Genomic DNA, 24,969 nt, shown 5'->3' on the forward strand with positions numbered 1-24,969 from the left:
CGCTGCAGGCAGGAGACCTATCATCCAAATGGAGACGGAAGTGTATGCAGAACCAGCTGGCAGTGACATTGCTCGGCATCTGCTGTGCCGGGTTCGCGAGGTATGCGAATAGAGAAGCGCGGGTAGATGTCGAAACCAAGCAGCCGTGCATGGGGACAACACGCTGATGACACAGAAAGCAACCGCTTGTAAATGTGGCTGTTTAATGGTGACATAGAGACGAGGAAGCTATCCGAGCAGAAGTGGCATAGATTAGCGAAAAGGCATGATGCCATGTGTGCTTTTGCTCGCGACATCTTAGTGTCTACTTCAAGTCGCTTCGTCGAACTGGGGGTCTTAGGTCATATTCCTAGAAAGACGTGACTTTCAGAGGATCCTATCATCAATCATTATGTGAGTAGGAGACGGTGTGACATCGCTTCCAGAATGCCTGATGAATGTTGCACCTTTTCCGCCAGGTACTTGCGAAGCCTCGCCATCATCAGCTACCAAGCCGCTACCTCGAAAAGCATGACCAGAAAGCAATACCCAAACACCATCACAAATGCTTAAGGTACTTGTGACTTTTCGCATCCCTCTATGAGACTGTACAACATCGCTTACTCTGTGCTGAAAATCGCCTGAGCATGCTTTGATGTGACTGTATAAGCGACGAGTTAGACATACGTGACCGTGTAACCGTATGTAACCTCGTGTAACCCGACATGCGCTCAAACTTCCCATTGCGGTATGCCATCCTCATGCAAGAGTAGTATCCGACTGTTTCAGCATCCTTCTTCCGGTCTATATTCACCACGTCAGTGCGTTGCGCAGCCTCAGTCGAGGCTATACGTCCTACGATATGTTTCATGTTGTCGAGGTACCTCGTTTCGTACCTGGGCAAGGCTGCAGGTGGAGCACCATAGGTTGCTCACATATAGCAGCGAGCGTGCGTATGTAGCTTATTGTCACCTCCTTAATCCTCACCGTACGACATCGTAGCAAGATTACGGGGCCCAACGCATTACGAATGGCATCAGACGTCCTCACTCCCTCTAGTGTATGCGATCAGAGAAGCAAGGCTAAGTGTCGCCGTGATCGAGCATGATACACCAGATCGCGTGCATACCCCACGAGTACTGCATTGCAAATTAGTGGATTAAGTCAAATAAGCCGATCTCTACAACGTGCCCACACCGCATGCGGTGCTGGTATGCGAAGTTCGCATGGCAAAGCTAACTGGGATCGAAGATGGGAAAGAAAGCAGGATTCTGGACTTGGTGTGCTGGCGGGACGATCATGTGTGCAATCGGACCTTTCATACTGGTGCATGTGTAAGTATCGTCATAGTTGTTTAGGGTATTTGTTGATTGTTGTATTGCGTGATTTGGGCGAGTAATGGTGCAGAGCTTTGTTGAGAGGTTGATCGTAGCAAGACAACAACAATATGAAATGGAAGTTGATCAATTTACTTTCAGATATTAGGACCTGCCAAGTCGTGATGATCAGAAGAACAATATTGGTGTTTGCGCTCCACATGGCTCGATGCGGAAGGGACATCACCTAGGTTAATTGACGATCAAAAACTAAAGGCCTAGACCATCGTTTATCATCGCGATGAGCAACGATCATTATCAAATGCCTAGCACCGTGCAAGTTCAACAACAATAACAATCGTCATAACCATCAATTACCCCGAAGCCTCCCCAAAATTCCCCCGAAGTTCCCCACAACGGGGCGGGAGAATAAGGCCCATCCCACCCTCTCCTATCCACAAAACCCACCTCCACACTGTTCCGTCATAGCCACCGGAACTTCATTCTTGCGGCTTGTTAGCTCATCGCAACTCCTGATCATCACCCAAGAAAAACCAAGCTAGACACCAAGCCGGTGCGCACCTAATCCACGGCTCCGAGATAACCCGGGTGGGAGGAGGAGAGAGATGAGATACTTCGGGCCACGTACCTCCGCTGGATGGGCGGGCGGCTGAATACAACCGTGCAGGTACCACCATCCATTTATCTGCGACATTTGGCCAGGAGGTGACGTGAGGTCGGTCGCCGAGAGGAGCTCGGTCCGACATGGAGTGAGTGTACGTACCGCGGCTGTACTCGAGGCACGTTTCTCCATCCGTCTGGGGAAGTTCGCGAGTTTGCGGGAGGGTTGGTTTGGCGTGGGGGGCCAGTCAATGCAGTGGCTAGGCCCCTGAACAGGACCGAGTTGAGTTTCACATGCTAGTCAGCCAGCGAGCTGCTTGGGGTTGTTGCAGGTGAAGAAAAGGTAGGGTAGTGGGTAGGGTGATGTTGGCATGGCATGTGAGAGACTAGTCGTGCTGACACTCACTCACTATGCAAGGTACGTATATGTACATTGCTCAACAATGCACGATACTATGCCCTATACTATACCCCTCCTATACCCAACAGATGTATGATATAGCACGCACCGACGTATGCAGTTGTGATTGAACAGTCGTATGTCTCAGATCATATATCAGCCGTATACAACAGCAATTAGACCGGCGTACACGTCTGAGGTTTGAAAATGGGGCCAAGTGTTCAAGTGTAGAGTGGGGGCATGGCTGACGCGCGTGCATGTGGTGCACTCTATCCAACGTGCGTGTCTGGCGAGCTTTCGCCAATCTGTGGCCGTACTATCGTGATATTGCAGGTGCGCGTAGCTGCAGCGCTGATACGCTCATGAAGCAACTTGTTGAGACAAAAGAGCGTCTTGCTCGTTCGATTGTTTGCGCTTGATTGAGGTGCAGATGCATGCAATGCGCGGTCGCTTCACCGATAGTACAACCGTGGTGACGCGCAGGAGCAGCTGAAGTGCGGGTTTGCTGTTAGACATGTGAAATGTGCGTCATGGTGAGGTCAGACTGGGGATTGTATCGTGATGCTGAGGTTGTTTAGGTTTGCAAGTGGTTCGGTGTCGGTGGAATGGATGGCTGGTGATAGATACCAAAACCCTCACCAATCATTCTGTCCTTTGCAGAAGTCCAATGTATGCATGTCCTTGCTCGTGCGGAGCTCGTACATAGAAGTCCTCGATGAGTTCTCACCCCTCAACACCATGATTCTCCATGAACCAGCGGTCAAAGCTGCACAGCATCGCACTGATGCAGGGTACCTTTGACTATACTCTATATGACCGCGGATAGTAGATCTGCAAAATATATATTGCAACGGACCTGGATCTTCGTGTTCGCGTCGCTTCAAGATACCAGCAGCCTGGTACACTCCGTTGGATTTAGATGAATAACGTCGCGCCAGATCCTGCGTATGCAGGAGCATAATATACCCCCGCACGCGGACGCATCTCAACAAGTACTTTCCAGAGTATGGATAAAGCAAACCTTCCGTTGGCAGTAGGAGTGCAGTAAAAGCTAGGGCACTCCGATGCAAGAACGCGGTCCGAAGATTCGATAGCCGTTCTCCTTTGATTAGTCCCCATTCTCGGATGGAGAATCTCATGGAGAAACGGCACAGCGGCGTGCGTACGACAATTTTCCTCCAGGGAAAGCGGAGGACTGGTCGTGGTGCGACACTTGGATTCTTCCAGTCGATAAGCGCATCCGATGGTAAAACTCACTCCGACGACGTTTGCATCGTCGTGTTACTGCACGCAGTTAGCTACCCTTTCCGCCATGGTGATAAACATGTGACCGGAGACGGAGGCTCTGCGATAGCGGGAGTCCAGCCGCATCGAGGAGTACATCCAGGTACCCACTTCCCCATGCTATGCTCTGAGTGGTGCATTTTCTTCGGCATAGCACCGAGCACCTCGATGCATCAGCCGCAAAATCCTCCAGCCTCCTCTGACTCGAGCCGTCCGCATTATCCGCTCGGATTTCCAGACCAGGAAGGCAGCTTGAGAGCACGGTGCGATACGTGTGGAGACCCCACAGGCGGGAGACAAAGCTCACGTCTAGCGAGCTTCTAGGTCGTTCCTTGGTGGTCAACAGACGCGCATCTTTTTGCCTAGCATAGGGCCGAGACAGCAAGGGGCGGAGAGCCTTGGTAGAATTTTAGTCGCTGCGAGCATGTTATCGGGGATGCGTGGACCTAAAGGATTGGGACGGTTGTATTTTCCGGAAAAGTTGCGCGATTGTTCCGTTAGTTGCATTCCTGGTGGAGAAGTCAGTGGCTTATGGAGATGTTTCATTTCACTTTTCTTATCTTTGTTTGGCCATCTGACTCTTTGATTAGGTGAAGGCGTGCTTGACTAGTGGCCACGGTGCGCAGATACGTGACTAGATTGGCCTTGACTCTGATACCGCAACGAGGTCCAAGATGACAGTCTCGGGCAAAGTACCGACTGAGATGTGTGGTCATGACATTCGCCCCCTGGGCCCCTTATTGACGCCTTGGTGGAACGCTTGTCGGCGTCAGGCGTCGGCACGGTGATTCCCCCTGATACACCTACGTACGATCACCCACAGCCTTTGTATGTTAGTATGCCGGCCCGACTCCCTCAGCTAGTGCAAGCCCATCGGCTAAGTGTACCGATTCGCACATGAAGAGGTCGAGATCGTCATGCAGCAGCTCTCCACAGTCGCTATCTGCGGTCCAGTCTGGGGTGCATATCTGTGAGAATTCACCAGCCGGCAGAATTTTAATATTTGATAGCATGAGAGGCGCCGACTAGCGTATGGCGTCGTATGGGTGGCAGAAGACCCGACGGTTGCCGACGAGAGCCCACCTTGTCTCGCGACGACGAGGGCGGGAGAGATAAGGCATGTTGTGTGGAGAGAGATTTTCAGCAAGGATGACGGAAACTGGCTCACCCCCCTCCCTTTCACTCCCACCAAACCAAGGCAGCCCCCGTACCTTCCGAACTCGGAAGTGGTAACCACCGCAAGCAGAAAGAATGGCGCAGGCTGGCTGCGCTGCCAAAACAAATTTCAGAGCAGCATCAGGCGCTAAGGGAAAATGATGACACCTTGTCCCTGGCATTCGCGATTTGCGGAGAAGGCGGAGTATCGTGTTACACGGGGGTGGCTTATCGCGTCTTACAAGGAATGTGGACGAGGACAAGAATAGCTGCCGCCATGGCTATGGGGCCGTTTGTTGTTTGGTGTGTTGCACACAGGGCGACTGAGACACTTGCGTCGTGCGTCCCGTGGTTTTCTCACCGTATCTTTGCCCGTCCGGGGTGAGACAGAGACACCCCACAGGCGGGCGCAAAGTGTGGGTGTGGGTGGTGCAGACGCACGCAACAAATGTGGAGTATGAGTCGTGATGTGTGATGCTCTCCTGATACAAAGACTGGATCGGGAAACGATATCTGCGGGGTAACGAGACAGATTAGATGTACATACCGTATCCCAAAGGCCCGTATGCCTTGCCCTGCTTGGTCTCTGCTGTTTGCACCACCGGGGTTGGCAATCACGTCACGGCAAACTTTTCACCAGTTGATAATATCTCGTAATGCCACACTGCGAGGGTGGAGTAACTTGGTAAAATCCAGTTTCAATTACGCGCTGAGCTTAGAGGGGCCTGTCTAACCGCCCGCTTGCCAATAAGCAAGCATCCCCACACGCCCGAAGCTGAACAAACAAGCAAGGCCGCGTGGAACATATACAAAAGCCGCCAAAATGTGCGGGGGGGTATTGGATCCGACAAAGGAAGCTGAAAAAAGAAAGTCTATAGTAAATTCGCGAGGCCTGGTGCCCAAGCGTAATAATGAAATCGTGATAAGCCGCAGGCATTACCCTCGTATACCCATATCTAGGATCCCAAATAACGCTCGCTAACAGAGAAAATGACGAAGCCCATAGGTATGCTGCCAGTAACGCCGGTGCCATGCTAGTGTGTGAGAGAGTTGAGAGTAGCTTAGACGCGATGCGACAGGTCTTCGCCGGCTAACGAAGCCGTGGCGGAGGAATTTCCGGAAGAAAAACCGCTGTTGCTTGGGCCATTGAGCAGGTCTTGCACTGCGACCTTGGGAACTTGCGGCACAGGCAGTTTACGCTGTGCGCCTTCTGGTTTTGAGATGATGTCGCCGATACGCAGGCCCGAGGACTGGCTCGGGACATAGGGCAGCTCGCGATCCGTTTGGGGCTCCATGGGCGCGAGAGCGGGCACATAGTTTTGGTTCAAGCTCAGGTGGCGTAGATGCGGGAGCTGGAGATCGTTGAAGCCGTGTGGTCTTAGTCGAGGTGAGTGTGCAGGTGTGGCCAGGGGCGTGTGGTCGGGCGTGGGGCTCGCAGAGTCGTGCGAGAATGTTGGCGAAGGCGGGGCAGTCGACATGGGCGAGCCAGGTCTTGACTTCTTGGTCATTCTATGCGCATACGGGTCATCGTCCTCGTGCGAATGTGATCTAGACATTGGCTGTGACGAGTACGCGTACTGGGAGAGTCCCGGTAGTCGGTTGCCATACGGGTGGTAAGCGCTGGTGAGGTGGTGTCGACTCGAGTGCGCGCGATGGCCGGGACCTTGTTCGAGCCTTGACGCAGCGTCGGCTAGCAGATCCATGGGACGAGACAGACCGTTGGGGCTGGTGCTGCTGCTAGTGCTGGTGCTGTTGAAACCTGACGAGCGATACGCTGCCAGATCGTTGCCCATGCTGGGCGAGTAGTTCGAGAACGAGTGAGGCGGCGAGACATTGGGTGAGCTGATGTTGGAGGCGGGAGCGCTGCGTGAGATGGCCTTTGGCGGAGGAGGCATCATGTACGCATTGCTGGAAGCGGACTCCATGAGGCCAGCCTGAACCGCTGCTACAGCAGCCTGGTGGGCAGCAGCATGTTGCTGGCCTTTGCCCCTCCTTGAGTTGGGGTTGTTGTGTATTCTCGAGTGGCTGTCGTTTGTTAGACTAGATGCGTAGGGTAGGGAGGTACAGATTGACGTACCGAGTGAGTTCATCAGAACGGGAGAATCTCTTTGTGCATCCTGGAAAAGTGCAGGCGTGGGGCTTTTCTCCCGTGTGGGTTCGGATATGGCGAGTCTGGTGCTCAAGACGGTGAAAAGCCTTATCGCACAAAGGACACTTGTAAGGCCGGGGCAGGTCTACTCGAGACTCGTCCTGGGACTGTTGCTGCGGGGCGTTCTGGAGCAGGGGCGCCATGAGGCTGACGGTAGCAGTAGCCATGGAAGAATTTGGTGTCGAGTTTGCAGTAAGGTGGTGGGGATGTTGAGTAGTAGTAGTAGTAGTAGTAGAGTTGTCCGGGTTGAGCAGGTTTCCAAAACCTGTCGAGGAGGTAGAGGATTGCATGTGACCGAGGTTTGAAAGTTGGGGGAAGGGGGATGATGGGGGGGCTTCGGATATATGTATGGATCTGAACTCGGCGGGCGTGTGGGGGTCGAGAGAAGGCCCTCAGGGCTGTCTGTGCTGACGCGGGCGAGGATATGCCGGAGCGAGGCAGAGAAGGAAACGCGGTGCGCCAACACTTGCGGCTGGGCTGACCGAGTCGCGGAGACGTATCAGGAAAGCGGGCCTGCAAATTATGATGACTTGGGTCTGGGGCGGATGCAGGGAAAAAAAAGACTCGCAATCGTGTGTGTCGCAGCGATGGCGCACTTTTTTTTGGCGAGCTGGTTACTTGCAGCGGAATGTGATGGCACACGGTGCCTGGCGGAACTTGCCTGGCTCGTGTTTTTTTGATGAATGGGACACTATCTGTGGAGCTGCACAGGTTGCGTGCATCGACGTAATTGCACACTTGCAGAAATTTGCAGCTGAAAATCTCTGTAGCGGTGAGTGTCGGCGAGCGGAGCGCTGGAAACGGTGATGTTGCAGTGGCTACGTGAGGCTGTCGGGAATACCACCGTCCATGTATCAGCAACAAGACAAGGGGGCGCCCCGAGCAAACTGGGAGCTAACAAGCGTACGTGAGGCGAGTGAGGCAGTCAGAGAGAATGGTGCAACGTTGCCGACGCGGTGCTGCCAAAATATACCTGTGGCCGTCGTGGCTGGACTGGGCATGGGGGAGAGGAGAGAGATAAGAGAACAGCTGGCTTTGTATGGGGGACCTGGAGAAGTCACTATCTGGGGTTTTTTGTTTGCATCGAGATCTCCAGTACATGTGGCTGCTCTCTCCTGTTATAGGGCGTCCTCCTTTCCGCCCAGCTCGCTCAAGTCCTTCCGCCTGCAGCTTTGGCGGATAGGACGTGAGACGAGGGCAACTGCGTACGACGTTATGACTGAGCAGCAGAGCAATTCACCCACCCTCAAGGATCAAGGCATGTCCGGCGTATGCAAGGCCGACGATGCCTTCTCTCAGTGGTTCGCTGCTTGCTTCAGAGACATCCTCGAGCCAACCCACCCCTCCTTGGTCTGGTGTCTGGAGTCGTGGGGATTGCGTCGACGATCTCCCACAGCGCTTCACACATGTCACTTATTGGTGCATCAGATGACCAATGAAGCCTCTCAACACCCGCCTGATATTACCCAGTGGCTTTGATCGTGTCCCACCGGAGTCTGGGCTGGTCGAGGACGCCCTTCAAGTCTGTGGGGGATGTCCATCCTTGGGGTACTGAAGGCGCAGAATAAGCAATAGTGGTGGACAGCCATCCTCTTCCCGAGACCTTCTCCCCTCACCGCGATATTGCATCTGCGTCCTCCAGAACGCGGACTGGGGCTTCTACCGAGCTGGATCGTGTTACCCTACACTACGGCCCGCCTTCGATGCATCTTCCCGGATATTCAGATGAAACGCAAGTCGGTGAAGAAGTGGCGTAGGGCCTACGAGAAGCGACCCCTTCCAACCGGCAATACCAAAATGTTGCTTCGCGCACGATGGCTGCCTAAATCACGACAACCCTATAGCATGTCAGATTGGCCCACAGCGTCGACCAGGCGCATGTCCGCGGCCAGATTCATCTCCAAGCTGGCCCTGTAGGACCCCTGTCGTTTGGGCGCCCCTATGCTTGACTTCGTAGAAGATCGTGGGGGAGGATATTCTCCCGCTACGGACCGGCTGCCCCGAGGGTATGACACCCCTGGGTCTTGGTAATATTGCCTACGCGAGAACACTGCGTCTCCGACTGCGTCCCAGCAGAGGTCAAAAGTCGTCATGAATCATCTGGCAGCAGTGTACAGATCGAGATGTTGCCGTGCAAACTCATCTCAGGGTCCGCTATTCTCACCTATTCTTTCTCGGAAATCGTCAGAATGCTGCTAGCCCTCAATAGCTCGCCCCGCTATTAGAAACTTTGCCAGCGGGACTCTTACTCCGAGTATAGGCCAATGCCGAGCCGAACCACAGCAAATTTGTCGCGCCAGCAAAAGACATCTTGTGTGTCTAACACGTGGATCGGATGATGTCGGAGCGGGGCGCGCTGACAAAGAATGGGGCTCCGCCGAGTGTGGCGCGTTGGCCACTTGTATCATCAAAGTGCTTGGGCGTCTGCAAGGTACGCTTTGATGGCGGCGACCCTCCTTCCCAACATCATATCCCCAGCAGGACCCTCCGTCAGGTTTATGCCGATGTTCGCCCTCGTCCTATTCGAGTCGGTGTTGAGGAAAACTCGAACATAGGCCCGTCATCCAGTTTCATTGACAGTTGGTGAAAAGCTTCATTTTGCATCTGATATCGAATTGCGGACGTCCGCCCTAATCTCGGAACGCCTTTGCCGCAAGATTTTCATCTTCCGATAGTCGCAATCCGCTCATTCAACGGGGCCCCGCTTAAAAATGGGTTACGTGCTTGCCCAGCACAATATTATGCGACACGGCCACCCCTTGTCGACCTGACAACTGTCCTCGCCGACGCAGACCACTCCCACTGGATTGCGGTGACTCACTTGAAACCCCAGAGCAGCAGGTTACGCGTCGAAGGGAGATTCGATTGCTCATCGATGATCATCTCGGTCAAGTTTCTCTGGGGCCCCGCACGCCCTCGGCCAGAAGTTCCTCCCTTCCTAGTAAGGCCCGGCTCCAGGCCAAGGCAATCCAGGAACAGCGGGGAATGGCATGAAGCCACGCAATTCTCGCCAAGAATATCTGCTGTCCTGACTTCATTAATGAGCTTGTTGATGTCATTCCTGGGGTAGTCTGAAGTACATCACAACACTAGCAGAATTAGCTTCGTTAAGGGTACTCAACATAATGCTAAAGTGATCATGATGTTCTTACACCCCGTGAATCAACTGGAGTCATACCCGCTATCAATCCGTACGCCCGAGAGATATCTCGAGTCGTGTTAAAACTCAAATCGATGTCGATCTTCTTCGTATACGAGCTGATGACGACGACAAATCCGTGCTTTGCCAAGAGAGATATCAATACATGACGTTTTTATCGTCATAGGGATGAGAACTTTGATTTATCTTTTGGAACAATAGCAATGATACGAAAGGTTCCAGCTCCATTCCGAATAGCTATGCATTCAGAGGCGTACCCCAAGCTGTCCATGCATCCTCTAGGCCGAGTGGAAGTCTTAACGACCAACGTAGGCATTCGCAAACCAAGATCTCCTGCGCCAGCACAAAACAGTGGATTTACCCCATCCGATCGGCATTCATGCTAGTGGACGCATAGTCGATCTTATGAGCTAGACTGTAGCTCGTTGATTTACCATCCTGATCCGCTGGGCAAAAGTCCCGACCTTAACTTTATGTTGAAGAATATAAGTTCTATTCGCCCCGTCGCTACGCTTTGGCGTTGTCACGAGTTCTTGGCCTGAGTATCGGAGCCGCTCCGTGCTCCAACCTCCGCCCTTACTCCAAACTATATCGCGGTAGGATCATCAATTACACGCAGGCTCGAGGAAGTTCAACGCAGCTGTAGTCTATATGTCAGCATACTATCAGGACTTCCCCTATTCAAAGCGAGCGCAGCATACCAAGATTATCCGCAAGGTTGCAAGTCTGGCTTGTACACAACGTCACGGCGTCCAGGAAGGGTCCGCATAAGCAGCGGTCGTCTTTGTTAGGATCGCACTTCGCTTTTACAGCAGCTTCATTCCAGCAGTCTTTCTATATTGCCGTCAGTGCAAATTCATGGTTGGACTCTGCCGATTGAGAACTGCTCACTGGACATTTCCCTATACTAGCAACCTTCGAGCCTACTTTTCCACCGTGCTGCCGTGTAATGAGCGAAGGTGTCATGGGAGATACCAGCGAAACAGCCACGGAGCCGAAGACTACAGCAATCAACGATATTGAAATTCTCATATTCCTTGTCTTCAATTCTAAACTTCAACTCGAGTAGCAGTTGTGAGGGGTTGACCAGTGCGTAAAGAGAGCCTGAATGGAAGAGATGCAGAAGTGCACTCGTATCCATACCTCAACATGAATTCTACGCACACCTTATACTTGCCTAAGAGCATAGTGGTGAGGACAAATGGTTTTGAATAGATGCAATCGATCATGCTAGCGGCGTTACACGTGTTCGCCGCACCATCGGTTACGGATGTGGATGAAACAACGCCCACGAACGGGCACCATGATGGGGTGATAGTGTATGAAGCTAGCATTATCCAGGTTGGCAGGCTTCCAGATTTGCTCTTCGCTGCCACGATAGTGGACAGTGTATGTTTCGGCAAGGGACATGGGGAGGTGAATATGTCCGCGTTTGGTTCCATATCCATCAACACGCTTACCCTCACAGCACTGCACATCACATCATGAAACAATGCGAAGCAAATCTTAGGAGGGTGAAATGAATCAAGATCAAACTCTCATTCAAACATCTAAGTCGTTGGACACTGTCACTTCAAGCTGCACCGCCACGCCAACGACCCCGCCCGCTTGATCTATACCAAACAGCCATAGATGATTTGTGCTTGTTTCAGATACCAGTCACCATACCTGCTTGGCCTCATCCAAACACAACATCATGCCCGAATGCATTAACAGCCGGGTATTTTCGTACCAGCTCCACCACTACCAGCCATATACCTACACTTCCTGATTCAGCGTTTCCAGGATATGAGACGGAGTATTGCGGCGTGAACGCAGACTGAACATTGATTTTAATAGAGCTCAGTAGTATGCAGTATAGGTGCTGTTCACGCCTATGGGCTAGTCAAGACGACGGCAAGCCGACAAGAAGATTGCATCGACTTCTACGACCGACTTGGATTCGCGACTTCAGCATCAAGCCATACAGCCTCAAAACATCAACCACCCCCATTTCCCAGCCCACTCCTTCTCCATCTTCCACGCCCGCGGATCCCAGCATGCTCTCCCTGGGGTAATAGTCCAGCTAGGCATCGTAAAAATATCCCGTATAAAATCTTCCTCATCCAGGACACCTTGAAGCGTGATCAGATTATCCCGCATCTTAGGAAACGGAAGCCTATCAACCCAGCGTGGATGTACTATTAAGCGCTGTGTTTCCGTAGGATGAAGCGGCAGTGGAATGGATGGAGTTGGTGCTGGTGTGCGAGACGAGCACGCTGTACTGCATGGAATACCCAGAATCTCTCCATTGATGTATAGTGCGGAGACGACGGTGAAGGGGTGGTTTGGTTGGGCGAGCGGTGATATCATTGCAAATATACTTGTGCTTAGATTTGATGGGTCGGTGAGATCCAGGATGCCGGCACTGGGATTATCTAAGACTAAATCCTCCGGTCTCGGGTTTATGCCCCAGCTTTCGAGGGCTTGATCGACAACGTCCGTGGAAGAGGTAGCAATCAGTGATAGGGCTTCATTATCTGAGATGAGGAGTTGGGCGGTGTCCCTCAGGTGTTCGTCAGCTGATGAGTTGGACTCGGATGAAATCGGTGTCCTTGTTTGTGTTGTGGGATCGTCGCGGGACTGAGACGTTGACTCGAGCTTGGCCTTGCGCAGTCGTTGCCCTGTATCGCGAATCAGCTCTATATCCAGAATGTATTAACGTGATCACACTTACTTCTTGCCCGCTGTGCTAATCGATCCTGTATCTGCTTTCGCTTCTTCGCATCTTTGACATACTGCCAGTCGTCATCCTTTGGGTCGGTTCTTCGCACCATTAATCAAGCCTGTGTATGTTATATTACAGTTCCCCGTTAATTGCCCTTCAATTCGGTGTGAGTGATAAGATGGATAGGTTCTAGTCGCATATACCCCACTGTCAATGGAGCGTGCTGTCCGTTCGTTAGGTTGCTGCTTACAAATGCATAAGCTAAGATCGAAACGGCGTATGAGATAAGAAACTGAGCGAGAGGATATTGGTCTTTGGTAGACTTATATCAATGCCGCTCGAGAATTGCAGGTGTTTTATAGTCATTTAGCAGTCATGGCCTTTGGTACGTTCACATTGCTTTGCACCTTGAGGTTTCTCGATCATTGGTCGAAACTTCCCTCCTTTACTAGCGAGTTCAAGAACACCAAGGGACATTTTCGACAGCTGTCCCGTGGTGGGAAGCACTTTCGAATTGCTCAAGCAATTTAACTTCCATGAGACTAATAAATAATATTGCTAGTAGCGGACAGTTTGCGGCGGAACGGACGGCTTAGTCATATTTTTATGCTAAGCCGCTAGTTCGTGACTGCTTTCCTCTGGAATCTTTTTATTTGATTGTCAACATCACATTTCTGTTCTGTGAATGATAAACTGATTGCTTTCTAGCTCTGAGGCTCCGTGCGCAAAAGTGCTCCGGACGGGATAACTCATTGCTAGAATGACAACGTGCGCTGCACCTCAACGCTCCATATATACAAAGAATACACGTGAACGATATTTAATATCACATACATTGTTATATACAACCCCTGCCATCCTACCGCCAGATCGCCCATCATCGCTTCGTGATCGTGGACTGACTCTTGGCTTCATCCCTCATTTCCTCCTTTATCCTACTGATCGTACCCGCACCACCGTATATCATAGCTGTGTATACTTGCGCCACACTGGCCCCAGCATCTAGAACCTCTCTCGCTTGTCGTCCATTTGTAATACCACCAGTGGCAAAAATTACTTTGCGAGGGGCTAAAGGGGCTGGCACTATGTTTGGTGTAGATTGGAGGGTGAGTGTAGGTGCGGACTCTGATAGATCGTCCACATTAGAGGAGAGTGCGGCAGGCTGGTCGAGATCAAGTGTTGTGGTTGTCTTCGATGAGCCTGAGGATGATGTCGAGGATGAGGACTGGGATGTTTCTAGATTACTTGACGTTGGCTCATCACCTGTAGTCTGATTGGCGACGGGCTTGTCTGGTGGAGGTATTTGCTTCGGCCCCTCATCCAAACCTTTCCTGTATTTACTCACTAATGCTAGGGTGCGCTCGAACATTTGTGGACCTGAGTATCCACCTTGCTCGAGTAGTAGCTTTGCTTCTGATTCTGGGAGTAAATAGCCCTTGGGAAATGGGTCAGGGCGTTTCTTCGTTGTGTTGCCGACGATAACACCGTCGACGCCGGAGTCCCAGACTGCTTCGCAAATACCGGAAATTTGCTCTACTGAGTCTTCATCTGGGCTGACTTTGACCATGATGGCAGGCTTAGTCTTACGGTCGATCTTCTTCACCGCCTGTACAACGCCGGAAAGTAGTCGCGTTAAAGGCTCGACATTCTGTAGGGTGCGTAATCCGGGTGTATTTGGGGACGAGACGTTGACGACCAGAATATCGGCGTATTTTCCAACATGTCCCACAGCAGTCGCGTAGTCACGCACGACAGCGTCGATGTCGCTCTCGGAAGTGGTCTTATTCTTTGCGACCTGCACAGCCATAAGTCGTCCCGCCAATAGCGAACCTGGCGGCACACCAGCTTCGCCATTGAGCACTATACGCTCCGCGTCTTCATCCAAGCCAAGTCCAGCATGATATGCAAACTCCCTGACACGCTGGCGAAGTCTCGTAGCCACCAGTTCCGCGCCCTCGGAGTTGAATCCATAACGGTTGATCAGCGCGTTCTGGCTGGGCAGCCTGAAAACTCGCGGCTTCGGATTGCCCTCTTGCGGTAGTAATGTGATGGCTCCAACCTCGACAATTCCTGCTCCCAACTCAAACAATGGCGTCGGTATTTCAGCACCCTTATCAACACCAGCTGAGGTGCCAATCGGATTGCTCAAGGTGTGTCCGAAGACTTCGACGGCTAGATCTCCGGCCGAGTCTGCCACTCCGCGTTCTCTGGGGTTCAAACCAAAGCTATGGAGCACTTTGAGCATGCGTGTTCCGGCATGATGCGCCTCTTCGCCGTCGGGATATATTTGTCGCAGCGCGGGGACGATGAGCCATTCGTGAATGCTCGCTCGCGTATCTGTGACATACAGGTAGCCGAAAGAGAGACCGAGAGTCAGGACGGTGCCATAGACGAGGTTTTTCGTGCGTGTGCTGGCTGAGTGCACATTAGTTGCAGCCGCGGTGGCTGTTGTCGTTTCTGTCGAGGCACGTCGCGTGGGGTATTGAAACGGGCGATAGGAAGGGCGGCAGCGGGCGATTGAGGGTCGCACCCTTAAAGCGCGCATCTGGGCGGCCGAATTCATTGTAGCGAACGTCGTGTGCAGCTCATGCGACGCTCAATGGCTGCGCAATCGCTAGTATGGGCTGAGGCTCCAGGATGAAGCTGTTCTAAGAAGCGTCTGAAGTGACGTTTGTTGGCTTGGCAGGCACACCCTTGCCATCTCTCCACTCTTGCCTTGTATGCCCCGTCCCAACCCCATGTCAACATTCACCTAACAGCGACGGAATAAAGGGCTACATTTAGTTTCTTTGCAAGGCTCATCGAATAATCGTTTTCCCGTACACCGATCTTCTAACATCATACATGAACCGCAATGCAGCCGATCTGCCTGCTCATATTCGCTGGAAGGATCGAAGTCAACTCATTGCCTTCCCATCAGACCTACTTTGAATGGAGATGCTCTAGTACTACAGGCTTTTGGAGAACAAGATGATCGGATAAAACCAAAATACTAGCACTTACATCAGCCGACTGGCCCTTCCAACCTTTAGTCCTTGCAAGAACGTAACGGAGTCAACCGTGACATTGCAATCGATATAAACCGAGGCTGACAACGGATATGCTTTCAACCATCGCCTTGCCTTTCGTGGCTGTGGTTCAAAATATACGAGCTTTTTCGTAAACGTTACTCTGTCCACTTCCTACGCCCGCGCCAGATTGTTTGGCATGGCACTACACAAAGTCGGAAAAGAGTGTGCTACTTTAGGTGGATGTCCCGCTGTGAGATGTAGATTAACAAATGGAAGAGCTGAAGGTGATAGTACTCCAACTATTGATCTTTAGGATGACGTGAGAACAACACTGCGTCATCATGGTAGATGACATGGCACCTCCTGGACCCATGGCTGGGCCAACAGCGGCGTTGCTGAGAGCCACTACCTTCAACCTCCCAAGGAACACGAGAGAGTGGATGAATACTTTCACGGTCCAAAGACGCGGGTAATGTTCAGCTACGCCGCCGCCGCCATACATGGAATACATTGGCTCCAACCCCGTGCTCCTCGACCGAGTATCTAGGAACATTAAGACGGCGGTTTGGGAAGGCGGAGATCTCTCCATAGAGGCTGAAAATGCCGTAGCGACGAAAATGCAACTCTTCAATAGCATAGGCTCAACGGAACTCGGCCTCGTGCCCTCGATACGCAGGGCCAGACCCTGGAACGCGCAGGCTGTGAACGATTCCTAGCACTATATACAATTCCACCTGCTCTAAATATCGCCTTCGTCCCTGATTCCGATAGCGCCGAGGGACAGCTATACCAGGAGGTCATGATCAGGAACGGGGATGGGAAATGTGTGCAACCCTTATTCGAACTCAATACTGGCGACAAGGAGGTCAAATCAGGCGATATGCATACACAGCATCCGCCTACTGCGGCAGAACGTAGGATCGCAAACCACCCTAACGTTGTGGAGGTGATGCTACTTGGGACAAGGCGGCCAACCGCCACACTAATCGTCAGGCTTAGAGAAGGCGCGAGGTTAGAAGATATCTGGGCCGTGATCGAGGAAGCAAACAATGCATTGCCGTTGTATGCACGAGTGGCCAAGAATATGATTCATGTTGTGAAAGAGCCGTTTTTGAGGACTCGACGGGGACTGTGCAGAGAAAAGCCATGGTTGACCTATATGAGAAGAAACTAGCCGCACTTCATTCGAAGCAGAAAAGTAGCGTAGTGAAACCTCAATCTCGGAGCGAAACGAAAGTGAAAGTTCCCTCTAGCACTCTTACTCATGCGTTTCCGCTCAACTGCTGTTTCCAACCCGCAGGACACGTCCCCGTACACGCCAGCCCACTATCACTATTCATATTACTACACAGTATCTTCGCCGTCCCACCGTTCTTAGGCTTGATATCGATATTCTTAAATTTCAGCCCCGTGCACGGCGCTCCCTTGCTACAATATATGCCCGCGGCAACATTGTATCTCGACGTGCCTGAGATGTTCTCCCACGTTACGTCGCTAATTTTCAGCCTACTACCATCACAGTTGCTATAACTGTAAATACAAGGCGATACGTAGATGGGCTGATTGACGTCTTGGAAGCGAATGTTGCGGAACGTAATATTGCGGACGTGGCCTTGGCCTGGATATGTTTTTATCCACGCGGCGTTGGAGCTGTGGATGGCTGTTATGTCTTCGAAGAGTACGTCATCGACGTATTCGGGGACGTTGGTTGGGTTGCCCATTGAGCCGATGCACATTGCGCCCGACTCGTAGCATGTTACATTTCGGACGTGGATGTTGCTGCTGTTGCCTTTGATAGATATGCAGTCCTAGAAAAGTTAGTATCGAGAGGAGTCGCAGTCATGACTTCAAGGATAGCTCACATCACCGCAGGTTACGACCCAGTTCTTGATCACAATGTCCTTGGAGTTCCAGCTGTCGAAGCCATCTGTATTCACCGTGCCCCACCTCGAATTAGACGTTGCGTTCATGTCGAGGTTGGTCATTGTGATGTTCTGCGAGTGTGCGACGAAGGTATGCCTACATTGATAATTGTCAGTGAGTGACCCGCAATAACAATCTAATAATTCCGCTTATCCGCAGTTACGTTGACTAGTCTTACCAGAACTGTGGCTGTCGCCAAGTAATCCCATCGATCCAAACGTTCTTCGCCTTCCAAAGGGTCAAACTGATTGGGCGCCCATTCTGGTTACTCTGGTCGCGATTCTGGTCGTACCATTTCTGTCCGTTACCAAAAAAGAGCGCCTCTCCATGTCCTTTTAGCGTGAAATTCTCGCCGCCGAGGCGAAAAGCGGTACTACGGGAGGCATAGGTTACCCTAAAAATGGAATTGCGGTGTCAGTGGAGTGTTCACATGCATGAAAGAAGAAACTTATTACCCGACACTGTTCCGAAGCCAGTACTGTATATCATCGTTCCATGTGAGTTTTCCGCGAATAGAGATGTCGCAGTTCTTGAGGGTAAGCACATCCATGACCTATTTTGAATAAAATGTAAGGCTGAAGTCAGTATTTTGCAGGGGCGATTTATCTGACCTTTGCAATGGTGTAGTCACCTGAAGTGATATCGATCTGTCCGTTCTGACCACATTGTTTAAACGCGTCCATTATGGAAGGGCTATCATCTTTACTGCCGCTAGGAGTCACCGTGCAGAGCGTGCCAGTCTTAGTCATACCGGCGAGAACTGTTGCGGGTAAAATAAGCCATAGCGGCAACAAGCAATAGAATACCATGATACGCGTAGTCCGAATAAGATCGATGTTCGGTAAAGCTTCTAGGGAGCTTACTACTGACATGTTCCAACTTTATGAGTTCTTGTATTGTGGGACCATATCGCCCCGCAAACCTTGGAAGCGATCGCTCGAATTGTTTCGTATAGCGAGATGAAAAGCCACGGCTAGAGACGACATCGTTCAGAGATTGGCGTACAAAGTTCTCAAAAGGCCATGTGCTGTGCATAACACTTCGGCTATTGATAGCCAGCACTATAAGGAGATTGAAGTGCAGGGGCGACAACGTGGGGAACTGCACAAGCTTCGGCAAAGCTAATGAGCCAATTGGGAAGGCTTGTGAGGGTATAAAACAACGCTCAGTTGAAAATGCTCAAAAAGTGGCTCAAGCTGCCAAATACCACAAGAAAATGTCCCAGATCCTAGTCGTAGGCAAATCAGGGAAGCATAATGTTCTCCCGCCCTATACAGGCTTGAGGCCTCAGGTGTGCGACAAGTGCGCCCATCGCGTATCCTGATCTACTTCACCATCCTTACTAATGCCCTGTTAGCATGCGTTTAATAAGCTTCCAAGTAAACTTCTCGTCCTCCTTCTACATACCTGCCAAATCTCACGCCAACCAACGAGCCAGCTGACTCACCAATCGTAGACCCAGCCATTGTTACCCTCCATGAACTCCGTACACGCTTCTTTCAGCGCAATATTTGGCCTCAGATCGCTGATCGTCAAAGTTTCCCTGGTGAGCGGGTCTGTTGGGCTCCGCTTAAGGTGTTCTATGAGCGTAGCACGCTCATATGAGCGTCCGTTTCTTGTCACTACAGGATCATGCATGATCTCGAATGTGATCCCATCAACGAGATAATCTGGCACTTCTCTCTTCTGCTGATTCTCCGGATCACTAATCATAAACGCTGTCCTCAAATCATCTCGTTTCTTCTCAAACTCAGTCTTTCTCTCCTCCTTCTCTTCTTGCCCTTCTACTCTGCTTATTTCACTAGCCTCGACACGTGCATCAATATCATCTACATCTTTCTTGTACTGTGTTTCGAGCATGGCCTCAAGGTCGGATGAGAGGCCCCCGCGTCGCCGTATGCGCTCGCGTTCGCGTATGTCCCATTTCGCTTTCTTACACTTGAGAACGAGTGCGGAGATTGTCGCTGCGTTGGAGGTTTGTTGGGCGGAGGTAGTGCAGAGTTCGTAGGCCATCAGGGCACTCGATAATGCCTCATTCGGATGATTTATGCTGAGTTGTGCCTGCGCTATACTTTCTCAGCCTCCATTAAATTACTCAAGCCTTGGTCCAGTTCCTGAAGTTGCTACGACTCCATGTGCTGCGCATTTGCGGGGCAGTGAGCGTACCCAAGTAGAAGAAAGCCTTCATATTATCCTTTAGAAGCTCAATACTCCGTATGCAATCATCAATCACACCCTCCCATTTCTCCAGCTTTAACCTCGCATTTGCGCGATTCGTGAACAGTAACGGGTTCGCTGAGTTCTTCTGTATCGCTTGCGAGTACAGCCCCTCAGCTCCGTCGTAATCACCATTCTTAAAGCACTTGTTTCCGGAGTTTTTGAGCTGCTCGGCGGCGTACTCGTTGCCTGCCGGTGGCATAGTGATTAGGAAAGTAGCGATGAAAGGGGTGATCAACGTAGGAGAAGAAGGCCGAGGGTGTCGACGGGAAGACGTCGGAGTTAAGCGTAGGTGATTGGTACGGTGCACGGAAGTCGGCCGGGAGTGGGGCGCTCTTGAAGCTTCGGGTCGTGGAAGCTTCGAGACGCTGAGGTGAGCAGCAGGGGTAAATCGAGACGGTAGACGTGACTTCAATAGCTTACGGGCGTGGGTGGAGATACTTTCTTAGGGAAGATTATTGTAGGCGCCGAGCCGCGTGCTACTTTTGACATGCAGAGGGCCTGGCTCTTGGGACATGATATGTATATAAGCATTAAATAATTAAGACATTACACGCTCGAAATAGAGCTAATATGGGTATACAGCCAAGACGCCATAAGAAACGAACCACCGTATTGTATACAACCCACACGTCTTTCAAAGTAGCAGAGAATATCGCATACTCGATCGATTACACGCATCCACGCATACGTCTTCCTTTATAGGGTTACAAGGCTTGATCTGATCTGCCTCGCTCGGCTCTACCCATCTTCGCCCTTCGAGTCCCTTCTCTCTTCTTTATACATGTTAGGATAACTCCTCTGCCTCCTAACCTCACCGCCTTCTTCCGCGCCATCGACCCTAGGTCGGCTAGGCGGCGCACTTCTCTTTCTACTCTTCCCCCACTCCTCTGCGCGTGCATCCTCATCTTCCAATATCGGACTTTGAGTTCTTCCATTGCTTCCGCTGCGATTACGTGCCCGTCCTCTGAACGTATGATCGGGCTCTGCGTCGCTCCTTCGCCTGGTCTTCTTCTGCAATGCTGTGGGTGGGGAAATACTGGAGGAGGGAGAGGAGGGCCGATGGTGCTTTCGGTGGTGTTGGCGGTATCGCGAGCCGCTATGGCGATCGTGGCCTCGTGAGGGAGAGGATGCGCGGCGTGGAGAGTGTGAGGACTGCCGCCGTCTCTTTAGGCGACCGCGTTCCTCTGGTTCTGCTTCAGGCTCGATGATAACTGGCAGGACTTTGTCTATGGGGCTTGCTCTTAGGAACGAAGGCACACCCGGCGGATCCGGCATGCTTGATGCTGCGCTTGTCGTCATTTGCTCGGTGGTAACGTTTTGTATGGCTCAGCTGTAAAGAGAGAAAGACTGAAGGTCCAATGCGGGGAGCTTTGAAGGCATGAGATATGTAGTGGGTGAGGGGTACATTAGTGTGATGTGTGACGGGCCGTCTGAAGGGGGGTGATCGTTCCGGGGTTCCATGTGAGCAAATGTTCCAAGGATGACCACTGTTTTGGTGGAACGCGGGCGTCAGAAATCTGGCTAGCCCATTTGGGAAAGATGGGGCGTGTCGCTCCCCGGCCACCTACATGAGGATTAATGTCGTCGTCTCTGCTTCTTGACCATCACGTTTGCACTCCGAAATGTAAACAAAGTCATCCATATCTGTATAGTGAACTGCTCTTACGCAGACAGGATTGAGATCATCTCTTCCTCCCCCCGTGCTTCTCTAAACTCAACATTATTTAGCTTTGCAGCATATATCTCCTGGCCAAGATTTGCAAGTGCAGCACCAAGGATGCCAAACCATTGGTTTGCCATAACAGTGGTGCGAAGTTGGGTACAACTTAGCACTATTGACTTCTGAGAATGCTTGGCGTTATTCAATATTAGAGATTGTGCAACGACGACAAGACAAAAGAGCTCGTGCAAGCCCTCGTAGCCGGTGAAGGAGATACAGACCTCATCCAGGGGAAGGGCAACGGACTCATCATCCTTCGTCGATGCGGAATAGGCACTGGCAAATCCTTTACAGCAGAGAGCGTTGCTGAGATGGCTGAAAAGCCTCTCTATCCCGTCACCTAGCCCGAGCAAGTCGAGAAATACCTCGAATCAGTACTACACCTAGGCAACATATGGGACTGTGTCGTGCTTCTCGACGAAGCGGATGTTTTCCTCAAGGAGAGGGAGATAGCAGACCTAGCCCGCAACGCCCTTGTATCAATCTTCCTCAGTGTACTGGAGTACTATGACGGCATCCTCATCCTCACATCCAACCGCGTTGGCACATTTGACGAAGCCTTCAAGTCTAGAATCTCGCTAGCCCTTCTCTATCCCAACTTCACCAAATCGCAACGCTGCCGTATTTCTATGTTTGAAAGTAAGTCGACGCTAGAGCGGATCATACAACGCAGTAGGAGAATTCAGTATAAAATCACAGTTCAGGTGCTATACCCAGCACCCTAACACAGTATTAAGGCAGTAAAGTTTACACAATACCAGACCAGCTGAATGGATCGTCGAGAGCAACGCTGCCGTATATGGAAGAACTTTCTGAACCGACTGAAAGATCTGAAGAAGCCGAATAGCGACTTTGATGACATCGAGTGCAATGTGATGTAGCTGGCGGAAGAAGAGCTCAACGGGCGGCAGATCCGCAATGCGATTACTATTGGGAGACAACTTGCGAAGTTTCAGAAGAAGGATTTGTCCTATGCACATCTTAAACATGTCGTTCAGGTGTCAGGCCAGTTTGAAATGTATGTGAGGAAGACGAGGAATATCTTACAGGCGAGCAGATTGCTAGGCACTGTGGACTTTGGCAGGAGTCAAGCAATACGTCGTGGCTTGGTTTCGTAATTTGAACTCAGTTCCATGAAGATACTCAGGAAACTTTTCCATGCATTATAACCATAGGGTATGCATCCTGTTATGTTGAAAGTTCCCAAGAAAGCGTTTTCTGCTTCTTGCCACCTCAGCTGGTCGAGAAGCTGGTATAGTTGGCATATCGTGTGAGAAATGACGCGTGGAACGTATGACATATATTCAATTGAATAAATTCTCACAAATAGGCTACCTATTGCTTTAAAAACGGAAATGGTCCGTATACTTCAGGGAGACGAAGAAGAGATAGGCCTTGTGAAACACAGCACCTACTAACTCTAGACCAAATTTAAAGAACAGGATAGAATATACAATCTAACAATCCCACTCAGCAATCGTATAACTGACGCAATATTCCATCTTCTCTTTCTATAGACGTCGTCACCATCACCTCATACAAACAAACCCTTTACCAACCCCTCAACACCATCAAACACATCCCCACTCTCCACCCCAGTCGCCCTCTTCGTAATGACCGGAATCTGATCCCTACCAACATTATAATTCCTCAAATCACTATCAAGCCCCAAATCCCGCACCAGCTTCAAAATAGCATCACCGACCTTCGCAGCATCCTTCTTCGTATCCCCGGACGAAGTCTCCTTGATAAAAGGTAGCAGACGCGCTATCTGCTCCGCAGCAGCTGGATCCGCAGCTTTGAGTTTAACAACGTGCCCGAGTGTCAAGCACGACGTGATGCCGTGGGGGATACTATACGGCGATCCAAGCGCATACCCCAGCGCGTGGGAAAGGCCGAGACCGCCTTTCATATTATACCCCAGGAAGCCCAGGGAGGCAAAAGCCGCTAGTTGCAGTTTCGTCACGACGTCCTCGTCCTTTGGATCCGCCTTGTACTTTGGCAGATTCTCAAATAGACTGCCCGCCGCTTGTAGCGTTGACCAACGCGCGGGCATCTCAGAGGCAGTGGGATGGTACAAGAGTTCGACTGCGTGGTCGAGCGCGCGTAGTCCGGTGCTGAGCCATAGTCTCGCGGGGGTTTGCAGGGCGAAACTGGAATCGTACAGGACGACGTGGGGGACGAGTTCTTTTGCGCGTACGCCGGTTTTCATCCCGTCCGATTCAGTGTAGCCGGCCATCATTGTGCATTCACTTGCGGACAGCGTCGTGGGGATGGCGATGTGGTACAGCCATTTTCCAGACTTGTCGTGCAGGCGGTAACTGATTGCTTTTGCCGAATCGATGGGGCTGCCGCCGCCAATGGAGATGACCGTGTCGACTGCACTGTCGGATTCAACGATTTTGGTGGCTTCGTCGAGTTGGGCGACGGGTGCGTGTTCGCCGATTTTGGAGAAGGTGCCGGCGTGCTTGGTTCCTAGGAGTTGTTCTACTTGCTTAACTAGAGGTGTTTTTGTGGCTAGGGAGTTGCCGGTGATTATGAAAGCCTTACTCGAATTCTTCGGAAGGCATTCTAGTAGGTGTTTCTTGACAGATTCGGAGCCGTAGTGCAGTCTCTGGAGCTGCGTGGGCTGCCACAGGCCTGAGAGCGGGTGGTTTGTGGCGTCTGTCATTGTGTGCTTGGTCTTTATTGATTTGTGGCGGATGTGTTGGAGAAGCGTTGAAGGTAGAACTGGATATAATAAAGTCACCCTTGAGTTTTGAGAGAGTGAAGTGTTTGATCGAGAATGGGAACCTCCAAGGTTAGTCGAAAGGTACCGAGTTCCGCTTCCGCGTGCGAGAAAGTACCGTGTAGTTACCAAGTTGCGTAAAGGGCTTATTTTTTGATACTGCATAGATTCGCGCTCGTCACTGAGATATCGGTGGATGCCCCGAGTTCGCAATGCGTGGAAGTTAACCTGCGGATGTTGATGGTTTATGGTGACGTAAGAGCGACTAGACATCGACAAGTTCCGAGGTCTAATTCTGAGAACTAAACGTGGGGCAATGAAGCGCAACGAAAGCAATACCCAATATCGCACTCATCGAGGGTAGAACCCGTTACCAAGTAGAAGGTTTAGTTGTCGAGGGTCTTTTGGGCTGTAAAAAACCTTTCAGATGATGACACGGACTGATGCAACGAATAATTGGACAAAATTCATTGCTATTAGAGCGGAGAAGCAACATTACCATTACCATCTCACGTCTCTTTGCTATAGTACAGTCATCTGTTCCGCCACACGATTACATCGTCTTGCCCCAGGATATATCAATCTTTCGTTAATTT

The 24,969-nt window shown here is 51.2% G+C and overlaps 11 protein-coding genes across 11 annotated transcripts; 3 read left to right on the top strand and 8 right to left on the bottom strand.

The window, feature by feature from the left end:
- Window positions 1-5,816: 5,816 nt before the first annotated feature.
- On the bottom strand, window positions 5,817-7,194 carry K460DRAFT_290628 (uncharacterized protein; the record flags this gene model as incomplete). Its single annotated transcript, XM_040929215.1, has 2 exons — window positions 5,817-6,780; window positions 6,833-7,194. The coding sequence occupies 2 exons, from the start codon at window positions 7,192-7,194 to the stop codon at window positions 5,817-5,819; spliced, it is 1,326 nt and encodes a 441-aa protein (XP_040786029.1).
- On the top strand, window positions 7,047-7,668 carry K460DRAFT_146027 (uncharacterized protein). Its single transcript, XM_040926773.1, has one exon. It carries the CDS (start codon window positions 7,249-7,251, stop codon window positions 7,582-7,584), a length of 336 nt encoding a protein of 111 aa, XP_040786030.1. The 5' UTR covers window positions 7,047-7,248; the 3' UTR covers window positions 7,585-7,668.
- An 85-nt stretch (window positions 7,669-7,753) lies between these two features.
- On the top strand, window positions 7,754-8,383 carry K460DRAFT_357193 (uncharacterized protein; the record flags this gene model as incomplete). The annotated part of the gene is made up of 1 exon (XM_040932016.1): window positions 7,754-8,383. The coding sequence occupies one exon, from the start codon at window positions 7,754-7,756 to the stop codon at window positions 8,381-8,383; it is 630 nt and encodes a 209-aa protein (XP_040786031.1).
- A 2,286-nt stretch (window positions 8,384-10,669) lies between these two features.
- K460DRAFT_341652 (uncharacterized protein) lies at window positions 10,670-11,170 on the bottom strand (the record flags this gene model as incomplete). The annotated part of the gene is made up of 3 exons (XM_040931157.1): window positions 10,956-11,170; window positions 10,766-10,898; window positions 10,670-10,704 (listed from the first exon to the last, which is right to left on the bottom strand). The coding sequence occupies exons 1-3, from the start codon at window positions 11,094-11,096 to the stop codon at window positions 10,670-10,672; spliced, it is 309 nt and encodes a 102-aa protein (XP_040786032.1). The 5' UTR covers window positions 11,097-11,170.
- A 405-nt stretch (window positions 11,171-11,575) lies between these two features.
- On the bottom strand, window positions 11,576-12,958 carry K460DRAFT_396764 (uncharacterized protein). The gene is made up of 2 exons (XM_040936121.1): window positions 12,781-12,958; window positions 11,576-12,727 (listed from the first exon to the last, which is right to left on the bottom strand). Exons 1-2 carry the CDS (start codon window positions 12,878-12,880, stop codon window positions 12,036-12,038), a joined length of 792 nt encoding a protein of 263 aa, XP_040786033.1. The 5' UTR covers window positions 12,881-12,958; the 3' UTR covers window positions 11,576-12,035.
- A 436-nt stretch (window positions 12,959-13,394) lies between these two features.
- On the bottom strand, window positions 13,395-15,400 carry K460DRAFT_368375 (FMN-linked oxidoreductase). Its single transcript, XM_040933762.1, has one exon. The coding sequence runs from the start codon at window positions 15,332-15,334 to the stop codon at window positions 13,649-13,651; it is 1,686 nt and encodes a 561-aa protein (XP_040786034.1). The 5' UTR covers window positions 15,335-15,400; the 3' UTR covers window positions 13,395-13,648.
- Window positions 15,401-17,044: 1,644 nt separating this feature from the next.
- Window positions 17,045-18,514, bottom strand: K460DRAFT_290713 (glycoside hydrolase family 28 protein; the record flags this gene model as incomplete). Its single annotated transcript, XM_040929224.1, has 5 exons — window positions 17,045-17,590; window positions 17,645-17,801; window positions 17,884-18,099; window positions 18,161-18,258; window positions 18,317-18,514. The coding sequence occupies 5 exons, from the start codon at window positions 18,512-18,514 to the stop codon at window positions 17,045-17,047; spliced, it is 1,215 nt and encodes a 404-aa protein (XP_040786035.1).
- Window positions 18,515-18,992: 478 nt separating this feature from the next.
- Window positions 18,993-20,124, bottom strand: K460DRAFT_288079 (U-box-domain-containing protein; the record flags this gene model as incomplete). Its single annotated transcript, XM_040929018.1, has 3 exons — window positions 18,993-19,047; window positions 19,153-19,771; window positions 19,872-20,124. 3 exons carry the CDS (start codon window positions 20,122-20,124, stop codon window positions 18,993-18,995), a joined length of 927 nt encoding a protein of 308 aa, XP_040786036.1.
- Window positions 20,125-20,369: 245 nt separating this feature from the next.
- Window positions 20,370-21,519, bottom strand: K460DRAFT_368379 (uncharacterized protein). The gene has a single exon (XM_040933763.1). The coding sequence runs from the start codon at window positions 21,198-21,200 to the stop codon at window positions 20,664-20,666; it is 537 nt and encodes a 178-aa protein (XP_040786037.1). The 5' UTR covers window positions 21,201-21,519; the 3' UTR covers window positions 20,370-20,663.
- Window positions 21,520-21,702: 183 nt separating this feature from the next.
- K460DRAFT_407828 (uncharacterized protein) lies at window positions 21,703-22,492 on the top strand (the record flags this gene model as incomplete). Its single annotated transcript, XM_040937111.1, has 3 exons — window positions 21,703-21,744; window positions 21,990-22,284; window positions 22,407-22,492. 3 exons carry the CDS (start codon window positions 21,703-21,705, stop codon window positions 22,490-22,492), a joined length of 423 nt encoding a protein of 140 aa, XP_040786038.1.
- Window positions 22,493-22,972: 480 nt separating this feature from the next.
- On the bottom strand, window positions 22,973-24,813 carry K460DRAFT_368380 (Dehydroquinate synthase-like protein). The gene has a single exon (XM_040933764.1). The coding sequence runs from the start codon at window positions 24,314-24,316 to the stop codon at window positions 23,180-23,182; it is 1,137 nt and encodes a 378-aa protein (XP_040786039.1). The 5' UTR covers window positions 24,317-24,813; the 3' UTR covers window positions 22,973-23,179.
- Between the last annotated feature and the right edge of the window lie 156 nt (window positions 24,814-24,969).

This window comes from Cucurbitaria berberidis, assembly GCF_010015615.1.
Source record: "Cucurbitaria berberidis CBS 394.84 unplaced genomic scaffold K460scaffold_4, whole genome shotgun sequence".
Classification (NCBI taxonomy): domain Eukaryota; kingdom Fungi; phylum Ascomycota; class Dothideomycetes; order Pleosporales; family Cucurbitariaceae; genus Cucurbitaria; species Cucurbitaria berberidis.